Here is a 20,986-nt window from a genome sequence, read left to right on the forward strand (position 1 = left end):
TTAGTCTCCAATAATGCCTTGCCCTTCCTCTAAACTTCCAAGGGGAATAATCTAAAATTATAGATAGGGGATTCCGTGGTGGCGCAGTGGTTGAGAGTCCGCCTGCCGATGCAGGGCACATGGGTTTGTGCCCCGGTCCGGGAAGATCCCACATGCCACGGAGCGGCTGGGCCCGTGAGCCATGGCTGCTGAGCCTGGGCGTCCGGAGCCTGTGCTCCGCAACGGGAGAGGCCACAACAGTGAGAGGCCCGCATACCGCAAAAAAAATAAATAAAATTATAGATAGGTAATAGTATGGCTTTCCTATTTACGTGGGAGTTACTATATCTCCATATCTCCCATCAATCCCACTACTATAGAACAGCAGATTCTTCAGAGTAAAATTTTAAAGTTATTTGTGGGAAAAAAAAATTAAAAAGAGAAAAAAATATTTGTCTTATAGTAAAAATAACTGGTTGTAATGGTGAAAGAAATTTTTAAAAAGTCTAGAGAAAGTTATAAAAGATCTTAGAGAAGTAAAGTTTATCTTGATTTAATAGAACAAGTCAAGTATGAGGAACCTCTGACAGTCCTAGGTTCCAACCTAAGATATTGTTAAATGATACTGTTGGGACTACTATGAGAAGAATACCTCTTTATGCTTTGTAACAACATGACATCTACAAACAATAGATAGGAGGCGTTTCCAAATAAAATGCACTAAAGTTCCTATATATGATCAGATGATAGGTGATCTAGACATGAGAATACCTATACTGTGTGTAATTCAGTAAGTTGCCCTCTCCCCAAAAGCCATGCTCCCAGAATTCTCTGGGCGAAGGAATCTACAGAGCCCTGAAACTAGATGGAATCTTTCCAGATAATCATAAATCTTTCTTTTTGAAATACGAAAAAGTTGGGACTTCCCTGGTGGTCCAGTGGTTAAGACTCCATGCTCCCAATGCAGGGGGCCCAGGTTCAATCCCTGGTCAGGGAACTAGATCTCGCAATGCCACAACTAAAGATCCCACATGCTGCAACAAAGACCCTGTGTGCTGAAACAAAGACCCAGCATAGCCAAATAAATAATAAATAAATAATTTTTTTTTTTTAAAAAAGGAATATGCAAAAGTTAAGCTGTGTTCTGGGGGTATCAACTTGACAACATGGCACCAAAGACCCACTGCCTATTAAATCCTATGCTTTGATTCAGTAGCTAAGGCTCACCCTCCTTGCCTCAGAGCAATCACAGGCCTCAACTAAATTAGTCAAAGCACCTTCAGAGTTTATACTAGGTCTGTATACCTAACGTTCCCATATGTAGTAAATCTCAACTGCTAAATGAAAGCACCCTAAAATCATCTACTAGTGGAATAATTATGAAATGTTTTTACTTTCTCCGCTTCATATTACCATCTTCTGGTACAAAACTCACTCCAACAATCATACCTACTGGAAGAAAATCTCGTGACTGTGTTCCCATGATTCAAGGAGTGTCCAAGCCCAAAGCAAAGCCTTTGAATTCTCTAGCACCAAATCCCGACTTTACTGTTTGTTAACAGGTTTTGCATCAAACATGAAAAGTGACGTGCATCAGGCTTGATATGTAACAGGTACTTCAGTCATGCTGATAAAATTCAATTTCTTACCAGAAGCCAAACTGATCAAATGACTTAACTGTGGCCTTCTAAGATAGAGCAACTCGTTAAAATGAAAGAGCAAATATATACACTAATAGCTGAATTGTTTTTGGAATAATTCACTTCTTTAAATGCTGCAAGGAAGTTCCTCAGATATCCTTTAAAAAACAACAAATACATTAACTACTTGATGGCTTGATGCTACCTAAAATAATAAGGTAGAGATGCACAGTAAAAAAAAAAAAGATTCTAAAGCTAGTATCATATATTACAGATACTATCGAACTACTTAAAAGTACATAGTTATAAAAACATTACTTTTACTAAAAGTCCTATGCAAGGGTTTCACATAAAACAATAAAATCTTAAGAAATCCATGGAGAAGTCAAAGATTCCATCACAGACACACAAAATCTGGCCTGCCAAATTCCAGAAAGAAATATGGGATGATCAGGTTATAAAATCCATGAGTATAAGAGCTGACATAATCAGGATGGCTACCTGATAGCACCAGACAAAACCTCGAATGAACACTAACTCATTCCAGTAGAAAAAGATTAGCCACAATATTAAACACTGATGGGAAAATTGCTTGGATGGCAGAGGATATGGTCCAGTACACACCTTATTTGTAAATAAATGTATCCAGAAAAACTGTAAAGGTGAAGCGAGGACTAAAACCATTCCTAAAGGACGTTTTGAACATCTCCAAGTGGATTTTATAGGGTTGCCTCTCTCTATGGTTTAGGACTACATAACCTTCCTAAATATACAAGTAATGTATTAATAATAGTATATTTATTTATGTTACAGATGGATTTTAAAAGTCCCCTACTGAAAAGCCATAATACTCACAATGGTTAATATACTATTATATTTTGTGTCCTTCCAAGAATATTCTAACTTGTCAATCAGGTAACATAGAAACATTTAACTGGATCAGTTATTCATGAATTTAAATTATGCAACACTTTGCCTCTTTCTCAGAAATCTTTCTGCTTGTATCATTCTCAGTCCTCAGCAAACCCAAAACAGGATAAATCCAAGAAGGTCCAAGCTCAGACACATCATAATCAAATTTCTGAAAATGAAAGACAAAGAAAAAATCCTGAAAGCAGCCAGAGAAAAATAACATATTACTTACAGAGAACCAATATTTTGAATGACTATAGATTTTTCATCAGAAATCAGGAAGGCCAGTTAAAAGCGCTAAAGAATGGAACTCTCAACCCATAATTCTATATCCAGTGAAAATACCGTTCATATATGAAGGTAAAATAAAAATCATTCTCAGAGGAAGAAAAACAGAATCCATTTCCAGTAGATTTGTTCTAAAGGAAATTCTTCAGAGGGAAGCAAAATGATAGCAGAAGGAAACTTAGAGTATCAGGAATAAAGGAAGAGCAAGAGAAATCATAAATATCTTGATAAAAATAATAGACTATTCTCTTTTTGAGTGCTTTAAAATGTCTGATATTTGAAAACAAAAGCTATAACTTTTGTGATGGAATTTTCAATTTATGTAGATGTAATATATAACTACAACATTAACGGGGAGGGTTAATGTTGAAATGATAAAATGTCAATTGTAAACAAACATATATGTTGTAATACTAGAGAAATCCCTAAAAAAAAGCAGTATGGAGATAAGAGTCAAAATCATAACAGATGAATTAAAATGAATAAAAAGTTTTAATAACCCAAAAGGAGGAGAAAAGGGGAAAGGAAAGAACAAAACACTGAGGGTACAAACTGAAAACAAATAAGATGGTGGATCTAAATACAAACATATTAATAACTACACTAAATATAAATGTTCTAAACACATTAGAACATGCAGTCTGATCATCTAACTCTTTAATTAGGATTTAAAACAGGACCCAGGGGCTTCCCTGGTGGTGCAGTGGTTGACAGCCGTTCGTGCCCCGGTCAGGGAAGATCCCACATGCTGTGGAGTGGCTGGGCCCGTGAGCCATGGCCGCTGAGCCTGCGCGTCCAGAGCCTGTGCTCTGCAATGGGAGAGGCCACAACAGTGAGAGGCCCGCGTACAGCAAAAAAAAAAACAACACAGGACCCAATTATATGTTGTCTACACGAAACTCACTTCAAGTATGATATAGGTAGGTTAAAAGTAAAAGGATGGAAAGAGACACACTATATAAACACCAATCAAAATAACACCAGTGTACTAATAATAAGTACACGAAAAGGTGCTCAACATGATTAGCCATCAGGGAACTGCAAATCAAAATAACAAGATTCTACTTCATATCTACTAGGCTGGCTATATAATAAAAAAGATAGTAGGTGTTGGCTAGGATGTAGAGAATTTAGAGCGTTCATGGACTGCTGGTTGGAATGTAAAATGGTGCAGCCACTTTGGAAACCAGTCTGGCAGTTCCTCAAAAGGTTAAGCACATGATCTAGCAATTCCCCTCCTAGGTACACACCAAGAAAATGAAAACATGTCCTTGCAGAAAATTGTACATGAATGTTCATAGCAACACTATTCATAATAGCTCCAAAGTAGAAATAGCCCAAATGTCCAACAACTGAGAAATGAATAAATAAAATGTGATATAATGAATATTTTTTGACCCAAAAAAAAGAGGAATGATGTACTGACATAAGCTACAAAATGGATGAAACTTGAAAAATTATGCTAAGTGAAAGAAGCTGGTCACAAAGGAGCACATATTTTGATTCCATTTACATGAAATGTCCACAAGATGCACGTTCATATAGGCAGAAAGTAGATTAGTGATTTGTCTAGGGTCAAAGGGAGAGGGGGAAGATAAGGGGAATGGGTAGTGACTTAATGGGCATAGATTTTTGGAGTGAAGAAAATATTCTAAAATTGATTGTGGTGATGGTTGCACAACTCTGTGAATATACAAAAAAACCATCAAATTGTACATATTAAATGATGGACTATTATGGTATGTGAAATTGTATCTCAATAAAGGTATATTTTAAAAAGAGAGCTGGGGGCTATATTAATACTAGATGAGGGACTTCCCTGGTGGCACAATGGTTAAGAATCCACCTGCCAATGCAGGGGACACGGGTTCAAGCCCTGGTCCGGGAAGATCCCACATGCTGCGGAGCAACTAAGCCCATGTGCCACAACTACTGAGCCTGTGCTCTAGAGCCCGTGAGCCACAACTACTGAGCCTGCATGCCACAACTACTGAAGCCTGCACACCTAGAGCCCATGCTACACAACAAGAGAAGCCCGCACACCTCAAGAAAAAGTAGCCCCCGCTCGCTGCAGCTAGAGAAAACCTGCGCACAGCAACAAAGACCCAACGCAGCCAAAATTAAAGAAATAAATATATTTTAAAAAATATACTAGATGAATTAGACTTCAGAGAAAAGAAAATTACCAGGGATAAAAGAGGGGCAATACATAGTTGATAAAAGGGCCAACTCACCAAGAACACATAAGAATCCTAAATGTATATGTACCTAACTAGAGAGCTTCAAAATCAAATAAAAACTGAAGAAAATAAATAGACATATCCTCACTTACTGCTGAAATCTTCAACACTTCTTTCTCAGTAACTGATGGAACTAGTACACAGAAAATCAGCAACGATATAGAAGAAATGAACAAACTCCATCAACTAAGTAGACTGAATTGATAATTTATAAAACACTATAACCAACAACAGAAGAATACACATTATTTTTAAGTACACATGGGACATTCACTAGGATAGAGTATATCCTGGATCAAAAAACAAACCTTAACAAATTTAAAAGAACTGCAGTCATACAAATTATGTTCTCTGAACATAATGGAATTAAACTAAAATAAATAACAAAGAGACAACAAGAAAATCTCTAAATATTTGTAAATTAAACAACACACATAAGTAATCCATGAGACAAAAAGAAAGTCTTTTCGGAAATTAGAAAAAAAAAATTTTTAATTTTTTAAAATTTTTTTGCGGTACGCGGGCCTCTCACTGTTGTGGCCTCTCCCGTTGCGGAGCACAGGCTCCGGACGCGCAGGCTCAGCGGCCACGGCTCACGGGCCCAGCCGCTCCGCGGCATGTGGGATCTTCCCGGACCAGGGCACGAACCCGTGTCCCCTATATCGGCAGGCGGACTCTCAATCACTGCGCCACCAGGGAAGCCCTAGAAAATATTTTGATCTAAATACAAGATATCAAAATTTTGGCATGCATGTAAAGCAGGAAATTCATACACTAAATGCTTATATAAGAAAACTAGAAAGATATCAAATCAATTATCTAAGCCTCAACCTTATGAAATAAGGAAAAGAAAAGCAAAATAAACACAAACTAAACAGAAAGAAGGAAATAATACAAGAGCAGAAATTAATGAAATTGAAAACAGGAAAACAACAGAAAAAAAAACCAATGAAACCAAAAACTAGTTCTTTGAAAAAGCAAAAAAAGTTGATAAACCTCTAGCGTAACTGACCAAGAAAAAAAAGAGAGAAGACATAAATTACCAATGTCAGGAATGAAAGAAGGGATATCACTGCAGACTCCTAATTCATTAATAGGATAAGTGAATACAATAATAAATTTCATACACATGAATTGGATGAAATGGACAAATTCTTCAAAAACCACAAACTACATAAAGTCATACAAGATGCAACTATTAGTAATAATAATTACAGCTATAACTATTAAATACCTGTAACTATTCTATAGTCCTACAACTATTAAAAACATTCGTAGTTAAAAATCTTCTGCCAAAAATCTCTAGACTCAAGTGGTTTCAATGGCAAATTCAACCAAATAGTCAAAATAATTTTGAAAACAAAATTGGAGAAATCACACTTCTAAATTTTAAGACTTACTATAAAGCTATAGCAGTTAAGATGGCATGGTATTGGCAGAGCCAGTCAGATAAAACAGAACAGAGTCCAGAAATAAGCCCACAGAAACACGACCAACTGATTTTTGAAGAAGGTGCAAAGGCAAGTCAAAGGAGAAAGGATAGTCTTTTCAGCAAATGGTGCTGGGAGACTGGACATCTGCATGCCAACATGTTAACCCTGAAGTAATTCTTACAATTTTCACAAAAATTAACTCCAAATGGACCACAGATCTAAATGAAAAATGGTAACGCTTCTAGAAGAAAAAACAGGAGAAAATCTTTGTGACCTGGGGTTAAGCAAACACTTTTTAGACATGATACCAAAAGCTTGATTCAAAAAAGGAAAATTCAATAAACTGGACGTCATCAAAATTAGAAACTTTTGCTCTGGGAAACACTGTTAAGACAGTCTGAAAAGACAAGCTATAGACTAGGAGAAGATACAAATCACATATCTGACACAGGACTTGTATTCAGAATACATAAAAACCTCTCAAAACTAACAATAAGGTAATAATCTAATTTTTAAAAATGAGCAAAAGACTTTAACACTTAACCAAAAAAATATATGGATGGCAAAAAAAGCACATGAAAACATATTCAACATCATTAGCCATTAAAGAAAAGCAATTAAATCCATGATGAGCTCCACTACACCCCTATTAAAATGGATAAAATAGAAAGTATTGACATACCAAGTGCTGGCACGGAACTCTCACACAGTGCTGGTGAGAATGCAAAATAACATGGTTATTTTGGAAAATGGTTTAGCAGTTTCTGAAAAGTTAAATGTATTCTACCATATGACCCAGGAATACCAATTCTGGGTATTTACTGTAGAGAAATGAGTGGATAAACAAACTGCAGTACATACCATCCATACAATGAAATACTACTCAGCAATAATATTGAATGAAGCACTGATAAGGCAACAACATAGGTGAATCTCAAAAATATTATGCTGACTGAGTGAAAGAAGACAATCTCAAAGGTTACATACTGTTTCCATTTACCTGGCACCGCCCAAAGGACAAAACCACAGCGGTAGATAAGAGGGTACATAAGAGATCAGTGGTTGTCAGGAGCTGGGAGTGGGAGTGGGCACGGGGGTGGGGGAGAAGGGTGTGGCACAAAAGAGCATTCTGAAATAATGGATAGTTCTGTATCCTGATTGCGGTGGAATCTGTACACATGTTAAAATGAATAGAACTATATTGCAAAAAAGGGCATAATACGTTAATTTTAAAACTTAAAAAAAAATTATCTGTCCCCAAGGTTCTGCCTTTGTCTTTAATTCATCTGCTGTTTATTTGCATGCGTGGTATAAGGAAGATATCTAATTATATTTTCCTTTTCTCACGTGGACAACTAGTTGCGCCAGTTCCCATTTATTGGATAGTACGTTCTTCCCCCACTGAATTGTAATGCCACACCTGTTGTATGTTTTTTCAATAAATGTATGGGTATGTTTCTGAGCTCTCTATTCTACCTCTGTATCTATTATCTATCTTTACATCAATACGCTGCCTCAACTGCTACAGTTGTAAAATAACTCTTGCTATCTGATATGGCAAGTCATCTTTTCCTTCTTCAAAAGTGTGTTAGCCTTTTCTCCAACCTAATTCAATCTAAATGGACCTCTAGAGCACTCCAGAGTAAAATCAAACTGCTAGGTAATAATTTTAATTAATTCCAACTGTTGGTAGCTTTCTGAGCCTAAGTAATACAGCCTTATACTGAATCTTGCTCATTGGGATAACTGTTTATTCCATTTTACCAATGACGAAACAGACTCAGGATTTCAAAGGTAAGGAGCTGACTGACAGCACCATGTAGCAAGGAAGGAGCCAAGCTAGTACCAGAAATAGAACTTCTGACCCCCAGTCTAGTGGATATTCATGAGCCAAGATGGCTCTCCAGGGCCCTGTTTGCTTTTACCTATATAAAGACTATCCTGGTCTCCTGGATGGAAAAACAAAGCAAATTCCTTGACCCTACTCGACCGATGAGACTTCCAAAGTATTATATAAATTGCATTTCAAACCAGCAATAGAAAATAAATGGAAGTGTAAATGAAGATGAAAAAATAACAAATATTTAATATTTTTCTGCATAACCAATAAAAGCCTAGTACCTATTTTAACCAGCCATCACAGTTAATTATAAGACTGTTAAAAACAAGAAAACAGGCCCCTAAATGCCATGTCACTTATGCTAAGCCCCACATCACCAAACCAAGACTTAACTTACAGTTTTGGCCTCTTCCAGAAATGGAACCTTAAATCTGTCGATCAGGAATCACTGTGAGGTAATTTGTCTGACAGACCCCTGCCGTCTCCTAAAGGAAAGTGATCTTGTCCCAACCAATCTGCTTTTTGTTAGTATAACTTCCTTGTCCCTTCTCCTATAAAAGTCTTTCATTTTGTACAGCTCCTTGGAACTCCTTTCTGCTAGATGGGATGCAGCCTGATTCATGAGTCGTTGAACAAAGCCAATAAGATTTTTAACGTTTACTCAGTTGAATTTTGTTTTTTAAGGAGACCAATTAGACTTTCTGAAACTAGAATTAACATCCACTTTAAAAAACATTCTCTACATTGCATAATGAAATACTACTATCAAAATGAACTACATTTGAAATTTCTTTTGTAACTATAAAAACATACCTGTTCAGGGAAAGGAATTATAAATAGCAGGTAATTAAAAGCATACCTTTATTAGCATTTCAGAAAAACAATGACACAACGTTTCTATGAATCTGCATGTTCATTTCCTGTGTGTAAAACCACAGAAAAGTTTAAAATATTTTATAATATGCCTTTACTTTGCCACCTTTTTTGAAAACCATCGTGCTTTTCCCCCTGCACTGTTTGGCTGGTAACTGGAGTGGGAGGAAGATTGTTTTCCACATTCTCTAACAAGTTTTAAATTTAAAAGACTCCAGTTAAAAAAAAAAAAAGATATTCTCAATTTTATCTATTTTTTAGAGAGCATGTCTTAACTAGTCACACTTAGCTAGTGTACTTACTTACATTATCTTCTATAGCTAGGTTCATATTACAGGTAAAATTTTTTAAAGCAGTTCCCTGCCCTCCACACTAGCTACATTCTCACCCACTTTACCGCCCAAAGACATTCACAGTCAGACTCCTGGCAGAGGGTTCAGAACACTGTGCTGCCGATAAAAGAGAAACCACCACCCACCCAAGACAGAAACTGCCAGCTGTTAGTTTTAGATTTTGGTTAAGAAGAATCTAAAGAAATTCAAACCAGTCTTCTTTCCCCTTTATCCACAAATCCATTACCCTATAGCTGAAACTACACAGAAATACTGTGACCGCTGTCATACCACAGATGTGTCTATCAATGTCAACAATCTAGTTTAAAATTTTTGATTGTTCAGGCAGGTGCCTCTAAAGTTAATTAGTGGATAATATTAACTGACACATATGGAAATATAAAAAGTCCTCGTTATGGCTTTCTTAGAAACTTATAAAGAGATCAAGAAAGAAAACATGTAAATTATAAATTACATATTTTTTAAAAGCATCTTATACAGACATAGCACTGTATCTGAAAGCACAAAAAATTTTCACTGTCCTTGAAAATGATGGAATGAACACGTTTGGAGTTTTATGAAGGTGCTTTATGAAGAAAATGAATTTTTAAAGTTATAAGAAACAATCTGAAAGTAAGGACACAGGAGAATTTTTTTTTAATTATACCTTACCTTGGAATTGTGGCTAAATATAAGTTGCATACACCTGTATGTTCAAACAGGCATGACAATTCAAGAAGGACCTAACTTAATCGAAACCAGTTATTTCTAACCTATGGGCAAGGAATCATTGGAAGGGCTGCATGGATGTACATATACCAAGCATGGTCTGTAGTCTAAATATTTCTCTCACATAAACAGCCCACTATTTTTAATAGAGACTAGTAATAAAATACAAAAGCATTTAAAAGCATAATAGTCTTTTTGCCACTATGTACAATCTCAACTAACAGATACTAAAAGTACAATTACTTGTGTATTGGTGGTACAGGGTTCCTCATATTCAAAACAGGCCAGGGTTCTTTAAGCTAATATACAAGGTTCCTCTGGCTCTAAAATTCTACACTTTTAAGGATGCTAAGGATTCCTACTCCTATGGTGAATCTTCAGAACTATAACACCTGCTATGTGCCAAGCATTGGTCTAACTTTTGCTACAAAGATGAATAAGACGTGATCCCAGCCTCAAGCTCAAATTAGCGCAAGAGACAGATACTGGAACAAATAATGTTATACAACCTAAGAAATACTGCAGAAGTACCGTCTCAAGTGCTTTGGGAACACCGTGGTACTATCAATATCATCTGTGGGAGCCTGAGAAGACAATGGTCTATGAATTGGATCTTGAAAGTTGGTTTAAATAAAAAAGGAAGAGTAAGCATTCAAGACAGATGGTACAACACATACAAAGGCACAGAGTTGTGAAGGTGCTTGCATGTTTGGAGAAACATCCAGCAGTCTGGCATGACTGGGTATTGAACTATTTGGAGGAGAGGCAAAATAAGACGGAAAAGGTAGAATGGAATGTATTGGAACAGACAGTATAAGGTCCTAAGTGATATGCTTAACAATTAGGACTTAATTCTGTCAGCAATACGGTTATTCAAATAGCTTAAAGAAAGTATTGATATGAACAGATTTGTATTTCAGAATGGTAACTCTAGGGAAGGATGATGGTGGAGAAATCATCTGGTGAAAGAAAAAGAAATAGCATCGTGCAGTGTAAGTGGAAATACACAGTCAAGGATGAGCCTTAGGTTCCTAGTTTGGACAGCAGGATGGACACCGGTACCATTACCTGAGATGGGATACATAAAAAAGGCAGGAAGAAAACCAAGAAAAGAGTAGGATTCTTCAGAGGGCAGTTTCCAGACAGTATGGTTATCCGTGAAGAGTACCAGGAAAAGAGTAATATTTCTTGGAGGGCAGTTTCAAGAAAGAGGGAATGGTTCTCCATGTCATATGCAGAGGTAAACTGAAAACTGAAAAGGATCCCTTTTTGCATCCCTGCCGACCACCCCCCAACCCCGCCCCACAAACGGTGAGCTCCCAGGTGGGTTAGGCAGGAAACAGAGAGGGAAGGTGTGTCCACAGGGTTAGGGCCAAGGCTTTTGATCGAACTTTCCGCACCTCAGTTCCGGAAAGAGGTGCTCAGAGCTGAACAAGGAGAGGAAGTACCGCGCCCAGTAACTGGCAGCCGGTAGTTCAAGAGGTGGTGCAAAGCACCATCGGGGAAGGAAGCTTCCGACTCCCTATGCCCGCTCTGGTCCCTGGATTGATTCCACTTACTCTGGTCTCAATCCCTCGCAGCCGTCAGCTGTGGCGGTTAGGACTCAAGCCTCGGCCAACGGGGACCTATGCACCCAGGGAAAGAGACTCCTCTTGCCTGTTCAGCTTCTTCAGCGAGCAGACGCAGAACCAAGCAGAGGCAGTGCAGGGGCGGCCTGGGGGAATCAGAGGGGCTCAGCCCCATCACTTGCCAACGGAAAACCTCCGTTCACCGCCTCCGACCAGCGCTCTCAGAGCGCTTCAACCTCGCGAGATTTCCTTCCTCGAGTAACCGTGGGGGCAGAGCCCAGGGATTTTTTTTTGAGGCCTCTAGCTGACATGCGCGAGAGGTAGGGGCGGGCCTCCCCACTAATCCACGCTCAGGCTTTCTCTCGGCCTCTCGTAAAGTCTCGCGAATTTTGCTAGGGGAAACGGGCCTGGGTGGAGAGACAGAGAAGGGGAGATCTGGTGGGCGGGCCTTGCGCTTAGGGGACCGTAGCACCGTTAGCCGGTGCTGTGGTTGGTACTTCGCTGTTGGGGAGGCTCTCAGGTCGCCCGGATCAATTTTCCCAATGGGTGACTGGAAAATTAGGAGGTAGAAAATCTTGAGGGTCGGAGGCATTTTTTTTCTTGGCTCCGCCCTCTTCCTGTTAGAGACCTGGGCGTCTGGCCCGCAGAGGGGGAAGGGCAGCTTGGCGGGGCTGCAGAAGAGTGCTTTGCGCACGCGCCAGTCCGAGTGTGTGAGTGTTTGTGTTCACGCGCAGGCGCGCGCGCCCCTGCATTTAGGAAGCCTGGGAAGGACCGGTGTGTTAGGAGATGAGCGGGGAAAGCATAGTCCCCTGTCTTTGGTACCAGACACTCCTGACTGAGCGCTGACCCTCCCCACCCAGCCAGCAGCCTTTTCCAGAGAGGCTGTGGTGCATAGCCTCTGTTCGTTTTCACTGCAGGACCAGGCACGAAAGTAAGCGAACCTCGATCCTGAGGTCTTCCTTATCCACTCACCTTGTACTCCCCCCCCCACCCCAGTTTCCAGCAGAGTGTGTCTAGGTTTCTCAAAGAAGAGTTTTGCATGAAGGGGAAATGCATTGGAAAGCAGGAGAAGAAAATAGCTGGATTGTAAAAAGTCGGTTCGTTTTAGTGAACACTTCTGCTGTGTTTACCCTGTGCTTTTCGAATGTGGATTGTCTATTCAGTATAAGATTTTATTAGCGAAGCAAGGGAGCTCTTACAAGAAAAAGTTTCAAAAGTTCCTCCTTCCCACCATGTGATGGTAGCACCTAAGTTTTTCTGTTCTACATGATGAATTACCGTGGTGTTTCAGAAGCTAAGGTGGAGAGTGTGAATTTGAGGTCCTTATCCTAATGCGAAGACCAGATATGCAGTTATCTTAGGAGATGTTTGTTATGTTTTGAGCTTACCTTTTGTTGTCACTCTTTCCAGTTCATTCTTTCTCCCCAATCCCCATCCTTTTTCAGAAGTCTTGAGATTTTTTTGGAGGGAAGCCCCCACATGCTGACTTATATTACTTTAGGGGTTTGTATTTGATTGATGTCAATTAGCAAGGATCATTAAAAGTGTGTTTGAAGGGTGTTTGTCGTTTATTTTGTTTGGTATTATGTAAGGGAAACCAATACGATCATTTGTAAAAATGTTTTCTTCTGGCAAATTTAAGTTCATTCCAAAAGCAAAAAATATCTGCATGTATTGTAATCTGCCTGTGTCTGGTAGAATGACAGGTGAATATGGTGCAGCTCATCCCTTGAATTGTTACTTTCTGGTCATGACCTCGTTAAATCTTGTCCTTTGTTCGATAAATTTGTTTGACTACTGATTATTCATGTTCCCTATCAAATCTTGAGGAAAAGACGCATTCGTTAGAAATAATTTAAGATATTAAATGTTATGTATAAGGTGTTTGGCTAATATATTTTATCCCTTACAGGTTAAAACAAAATGAAGATTTTTTCTGAATCTCATAAAACAGTATTTGTTGTGGATCACTGCCCTTACATGGCAGAATCATGCAGACAGCATGTCGAGTTTGATATGCTGGTGAAGAATAGGACCCAAGGAATCATCCCTTTGGCCCCTATATCTAAATCATTGTGGACTTGCTCAGTAGAATCTTCCATGGAATATTGTAGAATAATGTATGATATATTTCCTTTCAAAAAGCTGGTGAGTGTGAAGTACAAGTAAAATCATGATTTGGGGGATGTACTTGACTGCTTTTTACACTTTTTGTGTATGACTTTGCTTTAGATTTGACTTACAACTGTTTATTTACTACTTTAAAAGTGTAGTATATAGAACTCCCCTTTGGGGTTAATATATGTATTTAATTGGGGCCAACAACAATAATAACAGCTAACAATTATGGAGCACTTAACGTGTGCTTCATATTAACTCCTTTAAGTCTTAACAGCAGTCCTATGAGGTAGCTACTGTAATTACTGGGACAGTATTCAAAGTGTATAAAACCAGAATGGAACAGACACTGACCACTGAGAACTGTTGTCGGCCTAAGCAGAAGGGATGTTGGCTGAAAGCACTTTGTCAGAATGTGTTGGTATGTTCCATCTGAATATCAGCCTTGTTTATTACTGCCTTGTTGGAGATGCAGAAACTGAGGTAGAGAGAAGCAATTTGCCCTGAGTCATGTAGCTAGTTAGAGGAAGAACCAGAATTTGAACCTGGCTGCTTACAATTTTAGTGAAAGTGTCCTAAATTGCTGCAGGATTTGGCCATATTGTAAAGAATGCTCTTAAGAATGCTAAGGGGAAATTGTTTTTATCAGTAAGAAGAGAAATTGAAGATTGATAGAAACTCCAAGTGTGACAATTATCTTCAGTTTTCAGAATCCCAACTGTTTTATTTTGGGAAAGTCATTTGGTTAAGCCACAAGTGGATGCTTTGCTTTCTGTCTCAGTTGGAGCAGCATAGGTTGGGACGTAGCCTGTTCATAGACCGGCACAGGCACAGCAGTAACAGTAAGGCTGAACACAGAGAGGCTAATATATATTATACATTCAGATATGTTCCAAATTAAAATATAAATTGTTTTAGTCCCTCTGTAAATTGTGTATCATGTAAGGTAAAAAAGTATATATGAGAGGAAGCATAATGTAGTGATTTAGCACACGGGTTTCAGTTCAGGTCCTGGCATCATTAAGCTACCAGCAGTGTGACCTTGATCATTTTGCTTCATCTCTCCAAGCCTCAGTTTCCACCCATGTAAGCATAACTATGATTGTTGTAAGATTTCAATGAGGTAATGTGGGTAAAGTGGCCAGTAAAATATGTTCCTGTCAGGTAAGTCTTAGGAGAAAAGGCTGCTTATCAAACTTACTGGGGAGGCAAAATGAGTATTACATGGATAATAAGAAAAAAGATCATGAGTTAGATAATATAGTCCAGGGGAAAGAAGTAATCTCACCCTCCTCCCAAAAGGGAATATAGCCCTCATTTGATATATTTTCTAATGTATCGTTACTGTTATCATCTTACCTGATATATTTTGTTTGCATTTTACTTTAAAAAATTTTTTTAAGAAATTTGACAGATACAGTGGAAGAATTAGGATGCTTTTTATTTATTTATTTATTTATTTATGGCTGTGTTGGGTCTTTTCTGCGCACGGGCTTTCTCTAGTTGTGGCAAGCAGGGGCTACTCTTTGTTGCCGTGTGCGAGCTTCTCATTGCGGTGGCTTCTCTTGTTGTGAAGCATGGGCTCTAGGCACGCGGGCTTCAGTAGTTGTGGCACACAGGCTCAGTAGTTGTGGCACACGGGCTCAGTTGCTCCGCAGCACGTGGGGTCTTTGCGGACCAGGGATCGAACCCTTGTCTCCTGCACTGGCAGGCGGATTCTTAACCGCTGCGCCACCAGGGAAGTCCCTTTACTTTAAAATTTAGAATAAAGTGCAAATCCATTCTTTTAGCTTTCAATGCTCTAGGTTATATGGCCACTGCTTGTTTTTCTGACCTTATCTCCTACCTCTCTGACCTTCACCCTTTTGAGGGTGTGCACCTAGAGGTCTTTGCATTTGCTGTTTGCTGTACCTGGAATTCTCTACCTCCAGCTCTTTCCCTGGCTGGTTTCTTTTGGTCATTTTGGATTTCCCTCAATTGCCACTTCTGTAGAGAGCCCTTCTCTGATCACCCAACCTAAAGAAGCTAAACAACTTCTGTTTCATAGCACTTATCACTCTCTGAAATTATGTTGTTCATTTATTTTTGTTTGTATTCTCCCTGCACTACCCTCTGTCTTACCACACCCCGGAACCCCGGCTTTCCCCACATTGTGAGCAACAGAACTGTTGTATTCACCACTGTATTCCCATATCCCTAGTGCTGAGAATAGCACCTGGCCTGTACTAGGCATTCGGTAACTATAAAATGAGTGAATGAATCAGTCAGCAAACCAGAGCTAGAGACTGCACTCTCTATTTATGTTTTTGTTATATATAATATATTAAAAGGTATTTATAATAAAATAAATGTTTTAAATATGATGTGATTGAGAAGACTTGGAGTTGAATACTAATTATTTCTTTGAACTCTATTAGGTGAATTTCATTGTGAGTGACTCTGGAGCACATGTTTTAAATTCTTGGACTCAAGAAGACCAAAATTTGCAGGAGGTATGCTTAGATTTTGAGCTGTGGCCATTTTTGAAAATTATCTGGACCTGATAATACTTTCTTAAAATATAATTAATTTTTTAAATAGGTATAGTATTTGCACATAGTTTTAAAACACCAACTAATACTAAAAGAAAAACAGCTGTCTGTCTTCCAGTCTTTCCCCACTTTCTAGAAGCAAGCTTTCAACTCTTTAGCTCATCTAGTATTTACTTCATATTTCTAAATAACATGTTTTTACTGCTATTTACAGAGTTCTCAATTTAAACCTCATTTATCATTAGTGTCGATGAGGATTTACCTTTTATACTTCCTCTCACCCATGCCACTCTCACTGCCTTCTTCCCTTCCCTGATTTTCTCAATATTATGTCAGAAGTTTTGGTTAATTCAAAATTTCATGTTTACATTATAATGTCTGCATAAAGTGTTATCCACTGCTAAGCCAAGTGGCATATGCGATTATTTCCTTTGTTTTGTGTTTTACTAAGGTTTTATTGACATATAGTTGACATACAGCACTGTATAAGTTTAAGGTCTACAGCACAATGATTTGACTTCTGTGTTATTTCCTTTGTTGTACAACTTTTTGGTGTTCCTGGAATTTATCATTTCCTTTTTTTTCCCCTTTAATATGCTTAGTTTTCTGAGAATCTACTGCTGCTTTTCCTCATGTGTCTGTGAAACTTCTCAATATACTTATCATTAATGTATTAGAATTTTAGTAGTTTGATTTTTTTCCCCCCTTGAAAAACTTCTTGGAACGCAGTCTTGGGCTGCACTTTGAACTGGTTGCTTTCTACGCCTGGTACACTGCTGTCATCCTCCTTGCTTTGTGTGTGTGTGTGTGTGTGTGTGTGTGTGTGTAATCTCTTGTTTTGGTAAAATATAACTTCGGAATTCTTGTAACTTACCTTACAGTTTATTGATACTTGAGGTATAAAAATGTCAGATTGGAAATAATTTTCTCCTCAAAATTCTGAGGGCCTTACCCCACTGTTCTAAAACTCCCAGTGTTACTGTGAAGTCCAGTATCATTTTTCTTCATAATTTCTCTCTGAAACCTTTTAGAATCTTTTCTTTCCCCCTTTATGTTCTGAAATTTCTCAATGATTGGCCTTGGTGTTGGTCTTTTCTCATTCATTGTGCTAGGCTCTATATTCTTCAGGAAAATTTCCCCTGTTGTTTCTTTGATAATGTTCTTGTCTTTGTGTTCTGTGTTTTTCTGGAATCCCTATGAATGGGATGTTGGACCTCCTGGATTAAATTCCTTATTCTTTTTCTCACTGATCCTCCCATTGTTGTTCCTTCTGGGCCTTTTACCTATTTCCTTTTAATCCTTATATGGAACTTTTTATTTGATCTTATTTTTAATTTCTTATTAAAAAAATCTTTTAATTTCTTATTAAAAAAATCTTATTTTAATTTTTAACGCTCTAATTATGTCCATTTTTGTCGTATCCTTTTCTTGTTTTATGGGTGTAATTTTTTAATCCAAAGGTATTAGTTTATTTGAAGTTTTCTTTTGATCTCCTTGTGTTTTCAGTGTTCTTTTCATGTTGAGGCTTTTCTTAAATGCCTACTGATATTTAGCTATGCAACCTTATTTAGGTTAGAAGATCTGCATGAGTAGGTATTGCTGACTGACCTTCATCGTGATTTATGTAATCTAGTTGTTTTCCCTGGGAGGCCTCCAGATGTCAGAATAGACAGATTGTTTCTCCGAGACTTCTCAGGTTCTCCAGAGAAGATCTTCCACTCTTCCACCTGCATGCTATAAACTTGGTTGTCAGCCTTCTGGGAGCCAGGGGAGGGGGTAGGTTCTACCATCCAGTAGGTGAACTTTCACTCAGTCTTTCTGTTTTTGGTCTAGTACTGTGCTGTCCAATATAGTAGCTACTAGCCATATGTAGCTACTATTAGCTATCAAATAGCTACTATTTAAATTTAAATTAATTAAAATTAAATGCAATAAAAAATCCAGTTTCTCTGTAGCACCAGCCATGTTTCAAACACTCAGTAGGCCACATGTGGATAGTGGCTACTGTACAGCACAGTTATAGAACTTTTCCATCATCAGAGAAAGTTCTTTTGGGCAGCACTGGTCTAGTGTCTTCCCCTGACACTCCGCTGTGCTTTGTGGTATCCATGCTTGGTACCTCTCTGGTTCATTTCCTCTAAGTACTGTGATTCTGTATCTGGGGGGGTCAGGAAGAGAGAGTCACTTGCATGGGTAGGATGTGAGTAAGATCGGGAGTCAAATTGTTCCTTATACTGGCTTCAAGTCATTCAGTTTTCAGTATCTTGCCTCATCCTTGCTTTATGTGGTACTTGATGCCTCCAGTTCCTGAACTTCTCCTGGATTCTGAAAGGCATATCATCTTGCCTTTTCCCTCTGTAGGCGCTTAGATTTCAGTTTATTCAGTCTTGCTAAGTCCATTACCATTCCTCCATCCATTTTCATACATTCTTGCTGACATCTTTTGATTGTTCTCTTGTCTCCTCCTCCATTCTCTTCATCTTTGTGGGTTTATGGGGTTTGTTTTTTTTCTACCCCCTTTGGTGTTTCCTTTTTTTTTTTAATGCGGTACACGGGCCTCTCACTGTTGGTGGCCTCTCCCGTTGCGGAGCACAGGCTCCGCAGGCGGACTCTCAACCACAGCGCCACCAGGGAAGCCCTGGTGTTTGCTTTTTTAAATTAAATTCCTTTACTACAGTTTTAGTGGAGTTTGAGGGAGAAGAAATAAACCCATGCTCAATTCATCAAGTTTATGCTTTTTAAACATGTGTCTAAAGCTATTGAATTCGTGGTAGATTACGTTCTTTTCTGTCGTTTAGGTGGATAGAAGACTTCAGTCTATTAGGTCCTTCACTGATGAATATGAACATGAGAGACAGGCATTAGTGAAATATTTGAATACATTATTTGAACTATTTCATATTAAAATTTTTCTGTTAATGGATGCCCTTTAGTGGAAATAATCCCATGCAAATGTGTTTTAATGAAAATGTGCTTCTTACGATGTTTGGTCTTAAAATGTTGTGATTAATATTATAATATGTAAACATATCTAACCTTTTTTTCTTTTGAGGTAACTCACTGAAGGGGGACTTTTATTGGCTTGGCTTTGCATTTATATCACTCCAAAATGTTCTTTATTCTTTCATTGCTTGAAAAAATATTAAGGATTCCATACATTCCCCTGTACTATCTTTTTGAAATAGCATGTATTCTGCTTTGTTCTTTCAAGAGGTACTGTGAAAGAAGACTGAAGCTTCTCTAGTTGTGTATAAATAAAAATAAGTACAAATTTGAATAGATTTTCGTTACTGCACCTCTGCAGCGCAGTAAGAGGTATGCATTTAATAATGGGAGCTATACTGATGATACGAGAATTACTGCTTCCTTCTGCTTTCTGAAGGTGAAGGCATATTATATCACACGCATTGCTTTTAGATTATGAACAGAAGGGGAAGCTCCAGGTGTGAAGGCAACTATATAAAAATCCCTAATGTTTAAGATGATATAAAGTAATTGATATTTTGTATAAATTATGTATAATCTTGTCTGTGTAAACACATTTAATGTTTAGCTTTGGTTATCTGTGTCACACCTTTCTCTAGTTATTGTGACTGACTGATCATGAGAAGCAATTGAAGTAGATTGATTGAAGAATGTTTGGGCTGGAAAGATTGTAGACATCTTTTGCTTTGACTCCTTCTTTGTGCAGGTGAAGGAACTGAAGCCCACAGGTGCCAGAGGTAGTTTGACTTGCATACCTGGGTCCAGGACTCTTTCTGTTACAGCACGTGACTCTATCCTCTACATTGTAGATCTTATTACAAAAAATTTATCAGATTTCAGGAGTTTTGGTCTTGTTTTTGTTGGGTGAATTAAAGTTTGAAAGTATCATACTAATGTGACACAGGTTCTATTATTAGTTTCACTTTCAGATTAGGAAAAAGCTAGGAGAGATAAACCAGGGTCACACAATATTAAAAGTCAGAGCCAGCGTTTCAGTCCATAGTTACCTGACTACAGCAGTTAAGCTTTCTGCTGCTTTCCCAGGACCACAACACCCCTGTCCTAAAAAACTTTTTATTTTTCTCCTATGTACCAGGGACTTTTTATAGTCCTATATATACAGTATTTTTTCTTTCATTTTTGATCACTTTTTATGAATAGGTAATACCTATGTAGTTTAAAAATAAATTTTACGTATATACTTGCATGTATACATATGTGTGTGTGTGTAAGTAAAAGCTAAGCCTTGAAAAATTTCCCATTCATCCCCTGTTCCAGTTAGTGGTGTGCTAGAGCCTGGTTATACCAACTTGGAAGAGCTGAGTGTGTGCATCTCCTATCAACTTTACATTCAGTGAAAGCTTGAAAGTAGCGATCATGGGAGTACTTAACCATAGATGTTGGCAAACACTACAAATTAGGTTTTTTTTTTCCCTTTGGAGAGCTAGTTTACCAGCACATCACTATTTATCCCCACCACTATTAGTTTTTAATGGGTCCTTCCAGCGTATCTTTATG

General features: G+C 38.2%; 1 protein-coding gene and 1 non-coding gene across 2 annotated transcripts in view; both read left to right on the plus strand.

The window, feature by feature from the left end:
* Positions 1 to 903: 903 nt before the first annotated feature.
* Positions 904 to 976, plus strand: TRNAW-CCA (transfer RNA tryptophan (anticodon CCA)). Its single transcript has one exon. It is a non-coding gene; the product is annotated as a tRNA-Trp (tRNA).
* An 11,599-nt stretch (positions 977 to 12,575) lies between these two features.
* Positions 12,576 to 20,986, plus strand: part of INTS13 (integrator complex subunit 13) — a 32,393-nt gene continuing 23,982 nt past the window's right edge. The window contains exons 1-3 of the mRNA XM_065887092.1: positions 12,576 to 12,765; positions 13,747 to 13,982; positions 16,370 to 16,444. Coding sequence (XP_065743164.1) covers positions 13,758 to 13,982; positions 16,370 to 16,444 — 300 coding nt within the window. The 5' untranslated portion in view covers positions 12,576 to 12,765; positions 13,747 to 13,757. The remainder of the gene's footprint in view (positions 12,766 to 13,746; positions 13,983 to 16,369; positions 16,445 to 20,986) is intronic.

The sequence above is a fragment of the Phocoena phocoena genome, chromosome 11 (assembly GCF_963924675.1).
Source record: "Phocoena phocoena chromosome 11, mPhoPho1.1, whole genome shotgun sequence".
In the NCBI taxonomy this organism is placed as follows: Eukaryota; Metazoa; Chordata; class Mammalia; order Artiodactyla; family Phocoenidae; genus Phocoena; species Phocoena phocoena.